This window comes from Drosophila eugracilis, unplaced genomic scaffold (genome assembly GCF_018153835.1).
Source record: "Drosophila eugracilis isolate 14026-0451.02 unplaced genomic scaffold, ASM1815383v1 contig_764, whole genome shotgun sequence".
NCBI lineage: Eukaryota > Metazoa > Arthropoda > Insecta > Diptera > Drosophilidae > Drosophila > Drosophila eugracilis.
In genome coordinates, this window is record NW_024573661.1 from 36,749 (window position 1) to 55,325 (window position 18,577).

The window sequence follows — 18,577 nt, forward strand, 5'->3', positions numbered from 1 at the left end:
TTGATTTAAGCAGACGGTTCAGTTTATTAGTCAACAAAAAACTTTATTCGCTAGAGTTTAAAAAAATTAACGTACTTTCCAAGGCACAATTTCAGGGTTTACATGATCTAAAGAGAAAACCTTAAGAAGAATATTTACTTATACGAATAATAAACAAAAGTAATATTAAACTATTAGCTTCTTATTTAGGCAGATGACTTTAACTTTGCAGTTTATGTTTTTTGTCCTCTATTCAATCACTTTAATTTTGGTTATAAACATTCCAAGGGAATACAATTTAAAAGGTTTAACAATTAAATAACACAATGTTGGTCCCTAAAATGAATAATTTATAACGTCACGATTCTTGGTTTATCAGTTCAAGCTCTATACACTCGCCAGGTAATTGGGAATAAATGCTGTTCGTCGGATTAAAGGAAACATTAAGTTTCGGATGTCTAAAATTCTGGGAAATCTGCAGGTACGATGATTTTTAATAAAAATAGTTTAGAAATAAGTTCAATGTACTTACCAAATCTTCCTTGTCTGTTTTATAAAAATGCATGATCAATGCTTCCTTTCGCTGATCTAAAGCACGATTCATAGTTGATTTACTAAAGACGAAAAACTCGTCATATAGAATCTGGTTGGATATACTGAGAACCTGAAGTCGGGGACAGGCGAGGACTACGTCCCATAACCCGTCGGCATTGAGCCAAAGGCGAGATTTCTCCAAATGCAGTTGCTCCAAAAGAGGAAAGCAGTTGATTATTGGTCGGAAGTCAACGGCACAACAACCTTCATCGTCGACAATAGTTAGGCATCGAAGACTCTGAAACCTAGCCAACACCGTGGTGGACCACATCCAGATATTATCGCTAAAAGCGGCGGTCACCACGTTCCGGCCCCTTTGAAGACCAATTTCCGACAGTAGATCTTCCAAATGTTCGAAATTGTGCAGGCGAAGCTTTCTTAGCTTGGGCAGACGCAACAGTTTGCTTGTGTTTTCAGTGCTTAGGTGAACTATGTCTAACTCCAGCTCCTCCAGTTCCTGAAGCCCGCTGATGGCCTGAACGTAGGCATCCTCCTCAGCTCGATGCCATTGGACGCTCAGTGTTTGAAGTCGAAGGTTCTTGCAAATTTCCTCGAAGCACTGGGTGCTGAAGTACCAACATAGTTGAAGGTCAAGTCGGCGAAGGTTCCTCAAACGACTGATATGTTCGCCACTGGAGTTTCCACTGAGCCCAATGGCTTCCAGGTGCGGAAAACAATTCCACAAGAATGGCGATATCGGAGTCCCCGTCTATCTCATTGTTTTCAGGTCTCCCATGTAGGTCAACTCCCTCAAATTGGGAAACGTGTGGTTCTTCCATTGCTCGAGTTGCTCCATGCTCAGGTATCGGAGTGTGAGTTCCGTCACAGTGAAGCAGACGCACTGCAGGAATTCGTCGAGGACATCTGGAAATCCCTCAAATGTTTCCTGGCTCACGGAGTGCTCAGCCTGGTGCTGCCATGTGTACGAAATCACCGATCTCAGGCGTGATGAGGGCTCCGCACTCTTCCATAGTTGCAACTGCTCCTCCAGTTTCAGGTACTCTACAATTTTACTATCCAACTGTTATGATAAGGTGAGTTGTCGTTTGTAATTCCACTTACAGCATGCAGTCATCATTCAGGTTCTCAATGCTGGCCATTTTGATAGGATAAGGTTAACCGGCACACAAGAACGCCCTGGAACCCGCTGAGTAGTATAAAAAGTAAAATTGTTGCTTCCTATGACGAAAACATTACTACCAAAAAAGCTTTTGACGGGAAAAGCTTTTTATTGTTGTCGACCATCAGTTTCAAAGTTTACCACAATTGGGGGTATTCATATCCCACTTAATTTTTATTTGGTAATACCAAAAAATGAGAATAGTTAATACTTGTATTATAACAATTGTTGAAATATATAATTACATACCCAAAATTGTGAAAAATACAATAGTAAAGAATAGATTCTTGTTTTATTCAATACATAATAATAGTAAAAATGTATTAACGAAACTAATAAGAATATTAACAATAAGGATCTATAGTAAAAAATGTTAAAAATCGTTTCCTGAAATTCTAACGAATTGTGGTAATTATATTATCAGCTTCCCCTGATTTATAGACTCAAAAGTAGTCACCAGCGATTTTGTTAATCTGCAACTTAATATTTTTTAATATTGAGACTACCTTACTTGGTTTATCAGATAAGATTAATGCGAATAGTTCTTCAAGTTGCATTTATAATCTATGTTGTTGACATCATAAATTCGTGGTTAATTTCAGTCAATTTCCAATTTTCGGAACGAACCCACAGCCCCAAAAGACGAGCGATGATTCTTCCGTACATTGTCCTTGAATGCCCGCAACTTGTTATCAGCGCCAAAACTCTGGGATTCCAGAAAATATGATTCATAACTGGATAGTTTCGCCTCCATGGCTTGACTTATATCCTGAATGCTGCCCCCAGTTCCGCCGTATTCCGAGGGCAAGTACTCGCGACGCACTAAATTGAATATAGCGGTAGGATCGGAGCTCACCGAGATCTACGTATAATAAATAATTTTCTAAACCTTAGTTAAGAGATAAAGATGTTTAGTTTTCGTACTGACCCTACTCTTGATTTTGGCCGGGAAAAAGGACCGCAACGATTTGAACCCAGTTTCGAAGGCCGCAGGGACATTGATAAAGTGAATGCCCTTCTGACGTGTCGGCATCGCCTCATCTGCGTAAGTGGAAAACTTACTCAGCAACTGTGGCTGGAGGGAAAAGAGGTGGGACCCCGTGACGCCAGTCATGTCCATGACCTCCACATAACCACTGACCGTGGCATTATCATCCTCAAACATCATGATCTCACCGAACATGGAACCGACGCGGATAATGTCCTGAAACTTATACTTGCTCGTGTCGTAGGACCCAGCTCGAATAATAGTCACACATGGTCCTGAATCTTCCACATCCATGGGAATTTGGAGAATAACCCTGTTAAGAAAGTGAAGTATGAACTTAAGATACACGCATAATCCATTTTATAACTTATTATCTCAATTCTTCAATCTTTTTTCTTGGCAGAGGCTAAGGAAAGATTTTATTTCGCCCTAACTTCACTGTTAATTAATAAATAGAAGATGTACTTTCACTTTCTTTATACACCTGGTATAATAATAATATATACATACATAGAACCTAATCTGTTGATGCCAAATTACCCGCTTCCTTATATAGTTATAGGTCATATTATGTATCTTTTTCCAAAACACCATGTCACTTCTTACCCCATTCTGATGATATCTAGGACCTGGGGATCGGTGGTAAGACGCCGATCATTGAAAATCTCGGGAATAGAAGCCTGCAATGTGTAGAAGCGATCAAACTTTTCCTTGGCCCGTTCTAGGCTAAACTTGGTTCCGCGCAGAAATGCGAGAAGGAACTGGTCGTCGGTGCAGGCACGTAAATGTGGTTGCTTCAAGACCCATTCCCTTAGAGCATCGATATCCTGCGATAAACGCTGGGGCACCTCATTCAATTCCTTGATGCAAATTTCTTGAAGGGTAGGCCTAAGAGGTCGCACCGAATTCATTTTTGCTAACCCCAATGTGTATTGCTCTGGAAATTAAAGCTCTTAAATGGTAAAAATCGTTAATTTACTATGCTGCTCTTATCACATAGATATTATATATATAGTGCTTACTTCCCAGCTGCGGTTTTAGCTGTTTCACGTAACTCTGCAGATTGAAAATCGGCTTGCGTGCATATGTTTACCGTTTGAAAATACCTCCTCGACTGCCAAATTGATATACGAGAAACATGTGGAATCAACGTACTTTTGCCTGATCATAAGCCGAATTAACAATACACGAAGACATTTGTCGGCAGGGTGGTTGTTGGTGGTTTTCAGTGGTGCCGTGGGTGGTGCGAGGTGGTGGGTAGTACCAGGCTGCCGCTTGCAGTATTCCAGTCGGTTCATTTCGTTATGGGTCGCTTTGCGATTGATTGTCTTAATTGGCTTTGGATTTATTTTTTGAGTGCATGCGGCTGCGGTTTTTGCTGGCCCAGATATGAGCTGTTAAATCCCATTGATAAAGAAGGTTAATCGAGTGCAATTACTTAACGGAATTGATAACGTTCCCCGCTCACTGGTGGCGAACTGGCAAACTTGAATGTTAACACGGAAATGATGTACAGAAAAGTAATTATGTTTACATTTGTGAATATGAAGAAAATTTTGAAAATTGGTTTATTGGTTTATTTTTATTTTTGTCCTAATAAGGATATTTCATAAAAAAATTATATAGAGCTTTAATGAAAAATTCTATCCTGTAACTTAGAATCTTTTAAAGTTATTTAATTTTATTTACTATTAACTATTTTTTCTGTGTGCTTTCAATTCTCAACTTGTGATAACACATGTGCAATAGCACACACCAAGCTTGTTCTAACGGTTCTAACTTCAAATGCCTAAACTGATAATTGTAAATTAAGTTTACTGAAATTAACTTGCACTAATAAGATATCTTAAATACGTATGTATACCCAAAAAATAAAAATAAAACACAGACCAAAGTTGTAACAAAGTTCCATAATTATATTAGCCAACCTTTTCCTTTCAACATGCGCTAGTAGAGCCAGAATTTTGCCAAACTTGATTTTTGAGGTGTATTTCATTTTTTTCAAATATGTCCTCTCAAGAGTATGTATTTAAAATTCTACCGCCTAAGGGTAATATTTTGCTTCTTGGTATGTTTTAGGCCGTGTTTTGGTGTTCTCAAACGGGCACACTGCTTACACCTCAACCGACGTTCAGGTGATTTTCAAGGGAAACATCTGATAATAAAATCCAAATTTTCCCGATGACAAGCATCGAGGAAAACCCGTTTGCCGCTCTACTCCAGGAGGGCACAAATTCCGATGGCGTGACCCACAAACTGGTCGAAGAGGTGCTCTTGTTCACGCTGAACAAGTCGTCTTCCTTCGCAGGCTTGTGCCTGGCGGACGTGGTGGTAGACACCAACGAGCAGAAGCTCAGCGAGGACCTAGTGGCCCACGCCCTTTTTGAACGCCTGATGCTTGGTGAGACCGCGCAGTATGCAGTGGGAAATGCCAGTCCAGAGGCCTTGGAGCCAAAAGCAATGTGCTATCTGCACAAAGCTTTCACCCGATGCGAGCGCATCCAGAACGAGCGAAAAACCGACTGCTCCAAGATCCTGGCCCTGATCTTAAACAATGCAAGCACATGCATGCGGCAGCCGGACCTCTTTGCCCCGCAATCCTTCGCTGCTCAATGGCTGGAGATGTTTGAGCAGGCTGACGAGCACGACACCAGCACCCAAGAGTTTCTGGTACGGGTCGCCTGCAAGGTGGTGGAAGAGGACGAACCGATCGAGGCCCTGGGTGCTCTTAAGGCTATCTTCTACCCGTTGCTCACCGAGCTTCAAAAGCTCATAGCCAAGGAGAACCTGATTACGGTCAAAAAGAACGTATTCTGGATCCTGGGATTCTTCGTACGCGACAAGCGAGCGGCCGTTTTGGGAGAGCTGCTAATTGACTACACCACCCCTAATCCCAAAGCAAAGGGTAAGACTTTGAACCTTCAAAATAACCGCACCAAAAAAGAAACCTTTAGATTTAATGTTCTAGGTTTAAATGTTAACTTATTTTTTTTTTACCAAAAATAATTCTTGGTATTCTTCAGGTGGCGAGTATATGGACACTTTGTTAGGCAGTCTTTTGTGCATCTCAATCTTGCCCAAAACCCAAACGGCTAAGTACGAGTTTTTCCAAGAGTTATCACTGAATCAAACAGACGCTGCTCTGTGGGCACTCTTGTCCCATCATCAGCAGTCGATATTTCTGCTCGTCAAACAGCTGCTAGTGCTATCACCCGAGACCAAGAAGAAAACTCTTCAATGGCTAGCTAATTGCCTGGATGCAAATGTATCCCGTGGTCATCTGTGGAGCAGCATCAATCTGAACCTGGAACAAACGGTCCACAGCACGGCCAGCGACGCCTTCATGACCAGCCTTAGTGCAGTCCTTACACGTCTTTGTGCTCCACTATGTGTACCCTCATTAAAGGTAAATATTTTACTTAAATTTTTGAGACAGGTGAACAGATGATGTCTAATAAATCATTTTAATGTATATGCTACAGGTTCTTCTGGTGGACCCCACTTATTGTGCAGTGACGGACAAGGATCGTCAGACGAAGGGCGTGAGCCTGATTAAAGCTCACGAGGAGACATGCTTGCTTCCTAGCGAAGAGGGCGAAGAGCGTCTGACGGCTGAAAAGTATAATTTCGTGACAGAGATCTTCTACATGGCCCACAAATGTTTTGAATTGGCCAATCGTCCCTGTATTGAACGGCTTACCCGCTTAATGAGGGAACTGCAGAACACACAGACGGCCTACGGGGAGGTTCTAAACAGCGATCCAAACAATGAGCTGACCAAAAACCTGTTTCGTATGATACTGGAGCAGATGCAGCAAGTGCTATGCATTAAAAACACCCTGTCCGAGCCCACCAATGAAACGGCCTTGTTAAAACTTTTCGAGGCTTCGGCAATCTGGCTGACCGAGGTGGCAATGCTGCCTCGTGAGACTTATGAGCAGTGTTTGGACAAGCGAGATTTTTCCCCACAAGTGTTTCGTAACCTCGAGCTGCTTTCCGATACGCCGCCATTTATAGCTCCGTATATGCAATCAGTTCCAGAAAGCATTATCGACAACATTTCGGCTTATTTGAATTTCTGCCGGAGACTGACCGGCGATCAATACATTCATATTTACTATTCTGCCCATGATGCTTTCTTCAAGATGATACTGTTATTCATGGGAAGCTCGGGATTAGTAAAGAACCCTCACCTCCGTGCTAAACTGGCTGAGGCCCTAGAATTTCTCCTACCCACACAAATTGTTGGAAGCACTCGGCAGACTTTCGTCACCCATGTTTTTGACAACCATCCTGATCGAATGAAGGTGGTCCGCAGTCTACTAAACGTATTTGTGAGCATCGAGATGACCGGCCAGTCAGTACAGTTTGAACAGAAATTTAACTATCGTCGGCCTATGTATGCTATAATGGAGTTTCTATGGACAAAGCCGGAGCATGTGCAGTGCTTCCGGGACCTGGCTATCGAAGCGGAAGAAAACATGGAAGCCATTGAGCCGCCCATCTTTCTTCGTTTTATCAATTTGCTTATTAATGACGCCATCTTCTTGCTGGACGAATCGTTGTCCAATCTGGAGCAGATCAAGCAACTTCAGCAGGCCCAGGATAACGGTGAGTGGAATGGTTTGTCACAGAATGAGCGCCAACAGCAGGTGACGAATCTTCAACACCTGGGTATGCTAGCGCGCTTCGACAACATTCTCGGAAGGGACACTATAAACATCCTGAAGCTGCTGACCACGGAAATCAGGAGCATTTTTTGCCATAACAGTATGGTGGATCGCATCGCAGCCATGCTGAATTACTTCCTGTTGCATTTAGTTGGGCCCAGAAAGGAACGGTTTAAGGTTAAGGATAAGAAAGAGTTTGACTTCGATCCGGCCCAGACGGTGATGGAGATCTCTCACATCTACATTAACTTAAGCGCTGATGACAGCTTCTGTTTGGCAGTCTCGCAGGATGGGCGGTCCTACAGTGAACAGCTATTCGGTTACGCCGAGAACATTCTTATCCGGATCGGAGGAGGTCAACTGATCGGTGACATGTCTGAGTTCGCTGTAAAAGTGGCACGAATGGGAGCCCAATATAAGGAGGAGCAGGAACTGCTGGCCGATGCGCCAGAAGAGTACCTGGATCCTATTATCTCCACTCTGATGACAGATCCTGTCGTGCTTCCCAGCTCTAAGGTTACTGTGGATCGCTCTACAATCGCTCGACATCTTCTAAGCGATCAAACGGATCCCTTCAATCGCGAGCCGCTCACCATGGATAAGGTCAAGTCAAATGAGGCTCTGAAATTGGAGATTGATCAGTGGATTGCGGGCAAGCGAGAGGCGGCACGTTCCAAGAGTTGAGGGAACATTGGAGTCGCAGCTGCAGGTGCAGCTGCCCAACCAAAGAGTTAAGTTCACGGGATAATGGATAAGCCAATAGTAAATTTTTTTCTCATAAGAATTCCAGTTATACATAGTGTTGTGTGAATGTTTAATCCCCTTGTACAGTTAGTGGTTTTTGAAATTAATTTCTAATATTTTTCCTTCATTGGTCGAATAAATGTTTCTATATTCTCGAATATTGTTGTCAAGCAATTTATTGGAATCATTATGTCGCAATATTATTTTCAGTTTCGCTAAGTTACTATAGTTTTGCTTTTTGCAAATTCAATCCATACACAAAAGCTTTCTCAAATAAAAATTCCGTAACTGGCTTTTGGTTAAAATATTCATTGAATAATTAATGAATCTCTTAAAAGTCTGTGGTTACGAGAAAAGAGAAAAATATAAAAGCATGAATCTGTAAAATTGGGAATTTATTTGATCGAATCGGAGGACAAAGTAAGAAAGGATGTTACCCCGTTTTTATATTATTAAACTCAACTGATAATTCTATTAATAAACTCGTTTCCCAGCCTTATTTACTGCCCTCCATTTCTCGATCTTCTGCATCGAGGAAGCGATGAAAGTAGCGACGACCCATTAAATACATTAACGCTTCGCTGTAGCTGATGGGCAGGATCTCTGGAACCTTTGTGTTGCACGAATAAGTTAGCTGCAGCGTATAGCATTTCGACTCCTCAAAGCATTTTGCACATACAGCGTCCACCACAGTCAAAAGCTGAATATAATTTTCGTGGGTGTAAACCACGTAAGCTGTCAGCTTAATGTAGCTGTCCACGGGAACAGCCTTAATAAACGTAAGATCGCATATGTACCGGATGACAGGATAGTTGTTAGAGTAGAGGCATGCAGTCATATAGCTTATCTCGATGGCATTGCGCATGATGAAGCCCCCGAAAATGGTGTTCGATTCGTTACGGTGCTCCGGAAACGGATGCAGGAAGGTTGAGCGGTGCCATTTGCTCATCCAACGGCAATCCGGCGGCAGAGTGGTCATGTCAGTGGGTGTAGCACCCTCGATGCCTTTGGTCCGGGTGAACACATCGTACATGATCTGCTCCTCCTCCTTCGTGGGCTGTCGCTTAAACGCCAAACTGGAAGGCATACTCGCCCTTCGCTTTCTCCGCTCCAGAGCTTCCTGGTAGAAGCAGTCTTCCACCTCATTGGCCGGCTTCAGAGGATTTATTGGTGCCGGGCTAGAGTTGGTAGCATTGCGAGAGGCTATTATAAAAATTGCCTTTGCCAGCAACATTCCATTTTGACGCACATATGCTATGACCTCCATGACGCAATCACCCGTCCATGAAACGAAACCAGACAGGGACACATCTGCATCCGTCCTGAACTTCTTTACGAGGAAATGGGCTTGGTCCACCGAAACGGTGACGAAAGTATACGGCAGTGGAACACCTTTTGGAAGATTTGGGAGGAGGAGATGACGATGACAAATCCACACTGCAAAAAGATACTTTTAATGTAAGCAAAGCTCTTTTAGACAGTTCACCTAACCAGCCATAAGGTCCAGTTCCTCCATCATCCTGCCCATGCGCAAAAGACAGTTTCCATAGACAAAGCGTTCTCGCATCAGAGCATCGGATTCAAAGTGAATGTGGGCGCATGTTTGAGAGTCCACCATGGTGCGTTCCGGTAACTCGTTTGGCTTCGGCTGGAACTTGAGCAGCCCCTCCCTGCTCTTAGGGATGATGTGATAGCCCCCCTTCAGCCCGATGTGCTCTCGGATTTCCCGTGCCACTGTCCTTGGGATCGGGAATGGGGTTAATGGACCACAAAATTAAAGTTTCCTTAGGTTACCGTCGGCCATGGTGCCAGAGGAGTGTCCGGACTTCAGCTCCTCACTGTCACATTCCACGAACCGGTGACGAAGAGCTCCCAGTTGCGGACATAAGCGTAGCACCGCCATGGCTTTCCTTCCAAAATGGTGGCGCAAATGCATATTAAATTTTGAGTTTGTGTGCTAAACAAAAATTCTCCGTCCTAGTTCGCATTTTGTACAATAAAAATATGTCAATACTAAAATTAAAAAAAATTGAACAATAAATGGCATAGAAATAGGAAATAGGAAATGGCATAGAAATTTAATTCTTAAAATTCTTAAACACCTATACCCAAAATGCCCAAATCTCTGTCTAATAGGCTAATCGACTTTAATTATCAATCAATCAGTTTATGAAATTGTATTTAAGTTTATAGGAAACATCAATGAATGTCAAAACTATAAGTTTTATTTATTAAAACCAATTTACAAAATATAACCACTTCAATATATTTAAAATATTTAAAATATTTTTTTGCGTAACTCCTTTATATCAAGTCCGCTCCTGTCGGAAAGCAGTGTCGATATTTTTTTGCTCGTCGCGTGTGGTCACACTAAAGTGGCATACGGTTGTTTCCATATGAACTGACTGTTTTTTTTTAATACGGATTGCAGTGTAGAAAATGGTTGAGCTCTTTTAAAACAAATATATTTTATAAAACGGCTGTGCGATCAAAAGACAACTAAAAGCAGGTCAGCACGTTTACCTGACGCCGCCAGAGCGTGGTCGTCCTGTCCCAAGCACCACCACCCCACTACCCCCGTGCTCCACTCCTGGGTGCGCGAATCAATTACAGCAACGTAACGCGAAAATCGATTTCGGCTGCGGGTGAAGGCAGAATCAACAGAAAGTATGTCCCACTGTGATGTGGACACAAAAGTAGAGATGATATCGCCAAGCCGGATAGAAGGCGTAGCCAATCGTCGCGGGGTGCACCCATCCTGGCCGAAGGAGCACAGGCCGAGCAGTATACTCCTCCTGACAGGAGTGGCACTGTGCTTCCTGACATCTGGTTGCAATGCCACAGACACGGACATCGCTCTTGACGCCAAGGCCACACTCAATCACCGCATCCAGAGCTTGGACCTGCTCGTCTTTGTTTTTCTGCTAGCTCTCACAGTCCTCACCATCTGGCTGTTCAAGCATCATCGTGTCTCCTGGCTCCACGAGACCGGACTGGCAGTCATCTATGGTAAGTTTGAGCGCTTGATTTTTTGAGGGTATCAAGCTCACATCGCATAGTCTTTTAATTTCTATTCAAATGCAATTTGTCGACCTTCTATCAAAGGTGCTTACGTATATATGCACATTTATCCTATAGCTGCACAGAGAGAAAAATTAATGCGGCATGATCAATGATGTTTTAAAATTATTTTTTGATTGAAGGGTGAAAACATTCAAGATCTAATGACTATATACTTCTATTTTGTAATGTCAACGATTTGAAATGTATTCTTAAGTGCGAAGCACCTCATTATCGGTCACCTGCATCCAGATTGTACCCCCTGCTGTTTTCACTGTCACCTCTTTATTGTCACATATTTGGAATTACGCTTTTGTGTACGCCAGCCGTGACATTACGTGCAAGCATTTGGGGGCAGTGAGAGCCACCCTGGGCAGCAGTAATGTCAATAGCTACAGAAGAACCTGCACGCAACGGCGATAGAACTCATTGCAGAAAACATATTGTAGACGAGACCTTGACGTGCTTAGTCACACATTATCTTTGGGGTTTTCCGACAAAATACATTTTCACTACACGCTCATGATCGCGCCAATCTGCCGAGTACTTTGTTATTCTAACATTTTCATATACTGTACAGTGGGACACTTAAATGTGTGTGGCAATAAAAGAGCAAACAAGATTTCTTTCGACTAATTGAAGCTAATGAAACAATTCAATAAAACGGGTTAGCCTGGTCATTGAATGGGGAATGATCACAAAGCATTCCGCAGCAGTGAAAGCTTTTTGTTGTGCGCAGCTCGATTGATAAGCACTCAATTTGTGTTTATTACAACAAAACGAAAATAAAACACTGATTCTGTTTGCAAAGAAAGCAAGATAAACCGCAGCCCAAGCACTTGTTGATAAGGCCTGACACAGCATATTTCTTATCGTCTTGGGTTTATTAGTCACACTCTCATTTTTGCGTTAGGTCAGTCCATAAATATACTTAGTATGGATTGTAACGTGCTTAAACTGATATTTAATAGGCGTAATCTAATTAATTTCACATTATTCCTGGGTGTTTAAGTGATCCTAAAGGAACTGAATTCATCTATTTTTATTAACTATATGTATTTTTAATTACATTTGTGGGTTCTTAATAGTTTAAAAAATAATTTATTGCAACAAACATATGTACTTTCAAGAATAGTTGCCTAGAAACTGAAACAGATATTTGTCTTTATATGTTTACTGTATTACAGGCTTGATTGTAGGAGCAATTATACGGTATGCCGGGACCTCCGCCACCCTTGTCCACATGCAGGTGGAGCCCGAAGGTGTTCCGACGTACAGCGATAAGTTGCCGCCCGATACGCTTTGGTTTAAGGTACATAAGTCATTAACGCGGCCAAAACAATGGCGAGGCTAATATAATTGTTGTCTTTCTTTTAGTACCCCGTTAACCAAACAAACGGAACAAAGCTGCCGGAGGGAATTAAGACATATGCCTATGTATTTCGAGGTCAGGTCCACGATGTGGATGAAAACGAAATCGATCTTAAAGCAACCTTTGATCCTGAGGTGTTTTTTAATATTATCCTACCGCCAATCATCTTTTACGCGGGATACAGCTTGAAAAAGGTTGGTTCTCTGTGCTAAATATTGTGTTGTTAGCCATTTTTTAAGTTTTACTATTGCAGAAATACTTCTTCCGCAATCTGGGTGCCATCCTTACCTTTGCTATTGTGGGCACAACTTTGTCGGCTTTCCTGATCGGCGGCTTCATGTACGGCTGTGTGAAACTGATGCCAAAGTACTTGAGCAGCAGTTTCACATTCCTGGACACTCTATACTTTGGAGCCCTGATATCGCCCACAGATCCGCTCACCATTCTAGCCATATTTAACGATCTGCGGGTCGACGTAAACCTATATGCGCTAGTCTTGGGCGAATCTGTGCTGAACGATGCCGTGGCTATAGTTCTGAGTGGGTAAGTTTTCAGCTCTTTTTCAATGGCATGTAATTAATGTGTATTGTTTTCTCTACAGAGCAATTCAAAACTATGGAGAACATTATTCCAATACAGGGGAATTCGAAACTACAGCTTTTTTGCGCTCTTTAAGCGATTTCTTTTCCATCTTTCTACTGTCCCTGATGATTGGAGCTGCAATGGGCTGCTTGACAGCATTGATATCCTTTCCAAAACTTGTCTATGTTTTTATATTTATTTTCTTCCCAAAGCTAGATTAATATTTTCCTTAACTCTATCCATACATGACCAAGTTTACTAGGGTTCGTGACTTCCCCCTACTGGAGTCGGCGCTATTTGTGCTGATGAGCTACAGCACCTTCCTGCTGGCTGAGGCTACTGAACTAACGGGAGTGGTGGCCGTGCTCTTCTGTGGCATCTGCCAAGCCCACTACACCTACAACAATCTGTCGGAGGACTCGCGGCAAAGAACAAAACAAATTTTTGAACTGCTTAATTTTCTGGCCGAAAACTTCATCTTTTCCTATATTGGCGTGTCCATGTTTACGTTTCCCAAGCATCACTTCGATGCTGGATTCATTATTACAGCTTTCGTAAGTTCATTTTAATATGCATATGTGCTCCCTGTTCAAGACATTAACACTTTATTTTTGCAGATCTGCGCTGCAATAGGACGGGCCGTAAATGTGTATCCCTTATCCTGGTTGCTGAATATTAAGCGAAAACCAAAAATCTCTTCTAACTTTCAGCACATGCTGTTCTTTGCTGGCAAGTCCCTAAATACAACTTTTTAAAGATTTGTTGTAATAAGCGAATATATATTATAGGGCTTCGCGGTGCCATGTCCTTTGCCTTGGCCATCCGAAACACAGTATCGGATGCCCGTCAGACTATGCTGACTGCCACATCGCTAATTGTTATCTTTACTGTTGTAATTCAGGGTGGGGCAGCAAATTTTCTGCTAAATTGGCTAAAAATACCGTGAGTACACGACAAACATTTAAAAGGTTCCGCTTCAATGTCACAAAATCTCTATATATTGCAGTGTTGGCGTTGACGATGAGACTGAACAATTAAATAATTACCAAGTGCACAGTGTGAGTACTGAAATAACCCGTACTTACGTGATTTTAGACTATATTTTACAATACCTCAAGATAATGTTCTTGAAGATTAGTGAGCTCTCGAGACAAACTACTTATTAAGTGGGTTTAATTATAGTATACAGAACTTGAAACCATCAAATACAATATTTTCTACATGATGGTTTCAATGGCATTGCTTAATATTAAAGTAATCTATTTCATTCTTTTAAATGGATAGATTTTAACTCATTATTTTGTTATTTATACATTTCTGCGCACTTCACAACATTAAACCATCTGCTAAAAAAGGTTTACAATTCAATGGACAATTCACACCCACAGACGGTAGGTTTTGGCAATGATCATTCAATACATGGACATGTTCTTCTTTTTAAAATAATTTTCTAGTTTTTCCTTGCCTTAGTCAGGTCCCTTATTATTAGCATATTTCATTTCTTACCTTCTTGCATTTTTTTTTTTTCATCCGCATCTACCGTAGAGCTAATATCATTTAATTGAACTTTGTGTCAGTCTGATGGGTATTTGCAGGATGTGGAGAACGGAGGAGGTGGTCGAGGCAAAATGAGATTGTCTGGCGGAACGGAGTCTAACTTGGACACGCCAGCGGATGGGCCGAATGGCAGCTTGGGCGGCACAAGCGGCGGTCGACGTCGTAACAGTCATGAGAAGGCCATTTTGGCTAGAATTTGGGGGAACTTTGATACCAAGTTAGTGCCATCAAGATATTAAAATTTCAATTTACTTAAGCTTAATATCTTAAGGTACATGAAGCCTTTGCTGACGCATTCGCGACCTACTCTTTTGGAGACGCTGCCGGTTTGCTGCAATCCCATTGCCAGGCTGCTTACTACCACGCAGCAGTTAACGCAGGTGAGTTGGGAAATTCAGTAAGAGTTAAAAAGGAATACTGATCATTTGAGATTCATTTTAGGATGGGAGCGAGTTTAGGCGCGTCGACTCGGACTCGGATATTTGCATAGACAACGATACCGGGAACGGCCTCAGTCAGGATGTAGGTCCCGGAACGGGTCCGGGTGCAGGTGTGGGGCGGCGAAACTCCCTGAGTCGCGTAAGTATCAAGTACACCGGCGATAATCACCATCTACTCGCTAGCTACAGAAATATTGAATAATCGATTGAACGAAGCACCCAACTACCAAAGACTAATCTAGGTGTAGCAAGCTGGCCTATTAACACATGAAACGAAAAACCTCAACTAAACCAAAAACCGAAATCTACACCATAGATACTTCGGCAAAGTAGACACATTGTTATTTAAATTGGCTAACTACTTAACAACCTTGGAAATGTGATCTTAATTTAACGTTATTTTGTTTTTGTATAATTTAAATTTTGATTTTATGGTATAAGAGGAAGGGAACCTATTGATTTGCACCTTCTTTCAATATTGTTGATTAGTTGTTTAAGTTTGTGCGACGGCAAGCGATTTCTAGTCTACGATTGTAACACTTATGTAATATTGATTTGACTGTTAACTACTATTTAATGCATGTTTACCAAATATACTTACTTATATAACCAAATTGTAACAACTCTCTTATCGATGATATTAATTTATTTATTCATTTCTGCGGCATCTTTCTTTCTTTCTATCTTTCCTTCGACCAATCAACCCATCATCTAACAAACTATTCATGTGGACTTTTAAACAATTTAACTTTGGTTGCTCTAACAACAACAACAATAACAACTCCAACAACTAATGAAAAACTGCATTCATCTAAAACAAACTAATTTAAAACTAAAATCATTCAATCCATTGGTAAATGCCCAATCAAAAGACTGTCCAATTAAATGAAGCCAATCACCTTGCAAATGAGCTCAGCCTGGTTACTAATAATTTCATGTAATCATTTCTATGGAGTATCAAGAGATTGAGCCAGTTTCTTGTATATTTTTGATTAATTTACTATTTATAATATTTTTGTTTGTTTTTGTCTACTTTTCCTTGGTGAAACCAAATGTTATAAAACGAAGCACAGACGGAAACCCAGACATGATAAACAAATCCAGAGTCAGTTAGTCCAGTCAGTGAATGTGAATTTATTAACCGATTAACTGATTAACTAAAGCTTCTTAAGGCACAGCAGTTAAAAATGTTCGTTTGTATTGTTCACTTTTAATTTCTGTATTTTTCCTCATAATCTAATTTCTTAGATTCTAACACGCGACTAACCATGTAAGTACAAATTAAATTGCAGTTGATTTCCTCATTTTCTTATTGTTAATTGTACATATTACGTATTAAAAAAACAAAAAATAACTATTCAATCACTTTCATTTTTGAACTCACAAAATGTTTTGATTTCTTCTAAATGTTTTTGTTTCTTTTAGGTTAGAGGCGAGCATCGAAACGTTTACACATAAGTTTATTTAATTTTTATTTTTCCGTTGTTATTTATTTTAATTGGTCTCATTTAAAATGAAATATGTGAAAGCTGTACAAATTAGATTATTATTCCTCAGTTTCTCCTTGTTTACGATTGTGATTCGGAACTCTAGTTATAAACATTAAATATCAAGCTTATCAGATAATTTAAAATCCGTAAGGGCACTAAAGTTGAAAAAGGCTTTTATCGAGCTGACACACAAGAATACCATACCTTATAACACGATCAATTACATGCTTATATAGCCTCTATGATTCTATTATTTTAAATTCCTTGCGCCTTTGCAATATACTAGTTTACCCAAAATATACAAGTATATATGAATAAAGCCTAATGGCTAAATTTATGCTCCACTGAAAATGAATACGATTACTTATAGACATATTTCCTTTCTCTTATTTACTTGACGTCGAAAAATATGCAAACAATTTAATATTATTCGCCTGAAACCGCTAATAAAAATGTATTCAGATGGAGATTCTGGAGCATGTTCAAAGTCCGGTGTCGACGAGAATCAGACTCTTAGGATTTTATGGGAAAAAGTTATAGAACGCAAGGCATAAATAATCATATTTAATTTTTGATGTATTTTACACAATATAAACGTATAGCTTTTTCGTTTTAAGAAAGTTAGTGTAAATATATCGTTTTGAAACCAGCTAAATGTATTCGGTTTAATTTTAAAATTTTAAATAGCGATCGTTTCGTTGATCTACTTATTTGTTTCGTAATACCTAAGACACAATTTCTTACTACATACATACGCTGTATTTAAATCAAAGCGAAGCTCTCTGAAAATATTAATTGTTGTGCTGTTAATTTAAGTCTAAACATGAATAAATTAAATATAAAAGTAAAATTGGGTTTATTATTATCTAATAATGTACCATACAAAGCTAGGTTAAAGCCAAAGTCTAGCAAAAAAAAAAAAAAGTTATTTTAGTTTTTCAATACTTGTCAAATAAAAATATTTATGAAATCGAAAAATGTCTTAACGGTTGCATCGAAATGGTTAAATAATTTAACTAAAATAAATGTTTTTCAAAAATATTGCGCCGAAGTGTGCCCGAATTATATACATAAATGAAGGTATTATACATCATACAGCTGTGGGCACACTGTGACGGCGCGCTTCTTGGACTGGTAGATTCGGTTTGGGAATTCCTCTTTTTCGACATGGATGTGGTCAAGCGCGGCTTTCTACGCGCCTGCAAGAACCATAGCTTCCTGAGCTACGAGCTAATAGACAAAATCCTGACCCCATTGTGCGCCAACCACAAGGTTCCAAAACCCTCAAGCAAGGAGGCCGTCAAGGCCTTCGTTAGCGAAATAAACGACACCATCAGCGAATTGGGTGTATCGCTTGTCTTCATTAAATATCCGATTAAGGCCGAGGAATACCTGGTGTACGCCAAGACTGACGCCACACCCGATAGTGTGGCCAACACCGGGCTTTCTGCCGAGGAATGCCAGTACTTCTCCAAACTGCTGGACAAGATCGCATCCGAGGAGGACTGCCACATTCCCTGGAATGCAGCATACAACGAGAACTTCCTGCAGTCGTCTGCGAAGCCCGTGAAAAAAAGTCGAATGCAGGAACTACTTCAAAAGTGGACCCAAATGGGCTATTTTATGGAGCTGGACGAGAGAATCTACTTGGGCCCTCGCAGTCTCGTTGAACTAAGTTTCTATTTGGGGTCCAATCACGGTGACCACATCAAGAACTGCATGCTCTGCAAATGTTTGGTGCTGTGGGATATCCGCTGTGGATCCTGCCACATTCAGTTCCACCGCGAGTGTATCCACACATACCTACAACGTCGCGATATTTGCCCATCTTGCGGCAATCTGTGGACAACGCCATTAAGACGTTCCACTAGTTTATCTGGTTAAATACAATTTTTCATAACTATAGTATAGTTTTAGAGTTGAACCATATATAAATAAAGTGACGCCTGGCTTAGTTTACAAATTTAACTACATATGTATG

The 18,577-nt window shown here is 40.8% G+C and overlaps 6 protein-coding genes across 16 annotated transcripts; 3 read left to right on the forward strand and 3 right to left on the reverse strand.

Moving 5' to 3' along the window:
* Positions 1-22: 22 nt before the first annotated feature.
* Positions 23-1,775, reverse strand: LOC108107012. Its single transcript, XM_017214357.2, is given in 5 exon segments — positions 23-454; positions 512-1,249; positions 1,251-1,298; positions 1,301-1,586; positions 1,636-1,775. Coding segments are annotated over 5 exon segments (1,227 nt in total). The 5' UTR covers positions 1,674-1,775; the 3' UTR covers positions 23-337.
* A 191-nt stretch (positions 1,776-1,966) lies between these two features.
* On the reverse strand, positions 1,967-4,039 carry LOC108106893 (retinol-binding protein pinta). Its single transcript, XM_017214143.2, has 4 exons — positions 3,704-4,039; positions 3,288-3,633; positions 2,622-2,994; positions 1,967-2,555 (listed from the first exon to the last, which is right to left on the reverse strand). Exons 2-4 carry the CDS (start codon positions 3,590-3,592, stop codon positions 2,292-2,294), a joined length of 942 nt encoding a protein of 313 aa, XP_017069632.2. The 5' UTR covers positions 3,593-3,633; positions 3,704-4,039; the 3' UTR covers positions 1,967-2,291.
* A 726-nt stretch (positions 4,040-4,765) lies between these two features.
* On the forward strand, positions 4,766-8,253 carry LOC108107086 (ubiquitin conjugation factor E4 A). Its single transcript, XM_017214463.2, has 3 exons — positions 4,766-5,586; positions 5,705-6,087; positions 6,164-8,253. Exons 1-3 carry the CDS (start codon positions 4,863-4,865, stop codon positions 8,033-8,035), a joined length of 2,979 nt encoding a protein of 992 aa, XP_017069952.2. The 5' UTR covers positions 4,766-4,862; the 3' UTR covers positions 8,036-8,253.
* A 220-nt stretch (positions 8,254-8,473) lies between these two features.
* Positions 8,474-10,098, reverse strand: LOC108107087 (acyl-coenzyme A thioesterase 9, mitochondrial). Of its 2 annotated transcripts, none has more exons than XM_017214464.2 (3): positions 9,890-10,098; positions 9,587-9,829; positions 8,474-9,532 (listed from the first exon to the last, which is right to left on the reverse strand). In XM_017214464.2, exons 1-3 carry the CDS (start codon positions 10,029-10,031, stop codon positions 8,592-8,594), a joined length of 1,326 nt encoding a protein of 441 aa, XP_017069953.2. In that variant the 5' UTR covers positions 10,032-10,098; the 3' UTR covers positions 8,474-8,591. The 2 variants fall into 2 exon arrangements, with proteins under 2 accessions (XP_017069953.2, XP_017069954.2); XM_017214465.2 differs by having other exon boundaries at positions 9,587-9,834; positions 9,890-10,002.
* A 373-nt stretch (positions 10,099-10,471) lies between these two features.
* Positions 10,472-17,446, forward strand: LOC108106927 (sodium/hydrogen exchanger 6). Of its 10 annotated transcripts, none has more exons than XR_001772417.2 (15): positions 10,472-11,104; positions 12,343-12,467; positions 12,533-12,721; positions 12,781-13,070; positions 13,129-13,270; positions 13,355-13,663; positions 13,727-13,838; positions 13,898-14,051; positions 14,116-14,167; positions 14,465-14,500; positions 14,687-14,883; positions 14,938-15,046; positions 15,108-15,245; positions 15,979-16,376; positions 16,532-17,446. XR_001772417.2 is itself a non-coding variant. In XM_017214191.2 (15 exons), exons 1-14 carry the CDS (start codon positions 10,765-10,767, stop codon positions 16,370-16,372), a joined length of 2,211 nt encoding a protein of 736 aa, XP_017069680.1. In that variant the 5' UTR covers positions 10,472-10,764; the 3' UTR covers positions 16,373-16,376; positions 16,532-17,446. The 10 variants fall into 10 exon arrangements, 6 of the variants coding, with proteins under 6 accessions (XP_017069680.1, XP_017069681.1, XP_017069678.1 ...); XR_001772420.2 differs by having other exon boundaries at positions 16,180-16,376; XR_001772418.2 differs by having other exon boundaries at positions 17,059-17,143.
* Positions 17,447-17,687: 241 nt separating this feature from the next.
* LOC108106933 (non-structural maintenance of chromosomes element 1 homolog) lies at positions 17,688-18,561 on the forward strand. Its single transcript, XM_017214198.2, has one exon. The coding sequence runs from the start codon at positions 17,764-17,766 to the stop codon at positions 18,478-18,480; it is 717 nt and encodes a 238-aa protein (XP_017069687.2). The 5' UTR covers positions 17,688-17,763; the 3' UTR covers positions 18,481-18,561.
* Positions 18,562-18,577: the final 16 nt, after the last annotated feature.

Bases quoted from the DNA above. Each gene is read 5' to 3' on its own strand.
- LOC108106893 (XM_017214143.2), bottom strand. From the start codon at position 3,592: ATGAATTCGGTGCGACCTCTTAGGCCTACCCTTCAAGAAATTTGCATC. The intron at 2,995-3,287 runs GTAAGAAGTGAC...CTTTCTTAACAG, and splicing joins CTAGATATCATCAGAATGGG to GGTTATTCTCCAAATTCCCA. The intron at 2,556-2,621 runs GTCAGTACGAAA...TATTATACGTAG, and splicing joins CGGCCAAAATCAAGAGTAGG to ATCTCGGTGAGCTCCGATCC.
- LOC108107086 (XM_017214463.2), top strand. From the start codon at position 4,863: ATGACAAGCATCGAGGAAAACCCGTTTGCCGCTCTACTCCAGGAGGGC. The intron at 5,587-5,704 runs GTAAGACTTTGA...GGTATTCTTCAG, and splicing joins CCCTAATCCCAAAGCAAAGG to GTGGCGAGTATATGGACACT. The intron at 6,088-6,163 runs GTAAATATTTTA...TATATGCTACAG, and splicing joins TATGTGTACCCTCATTAAAG to GTTCTTCTGGTGGACCCCAC.
- LOC108107087 (XM_017214464.2), bottom strand. From the start codon at position 10,031: ATGCATTTGCGCCACCATTTTGGAAGGAAAGCCATGGCGGTGCTACGC. The intron at 9,830-9,889 runs GTAACCTAAGGA...TCCCAAGGACAG, and splicing joins CTCTGGCACCATGGCCGACG to TGGCACGGGAAATCCGAGAG. The intron at 9,533-9,586 runs GTTAGGTGAACT...ATCTTTTTGCAG, and splicing joins GGAACTGGACCTTATGGCTG to TGTGGATTTGTCATCGTCAT.
- LOC108106927 (XM_017214186.2), top strand. From the start codon at position 10,765: ATGTCCCACTGTGATGTGGACACAAAAGTAGAGATGATATCGCCAAGC. The intron at 13,271-13,354 runs ATATCCTTTCCA...CTCTATCCATAC, and splicing joins TGGGCTGCTTGACAGCATTG to ATGACCAAGTTTACTAGGGT. The intron at 15,246-17,058 runs GTAAGTATCAAG...AAATGTATTCAG, and splicing joins GGCGAAACTCCCTGAGTCGC to ATGGAGATTCTGGAGCATGT.
- LOC108106933 (XM_017214198.2), top strand. From the start codon at position 17,764: ATGGATGTGGTCAAGCGCGGCTTTCTACGCGCCTGCAAGAACCATAGC.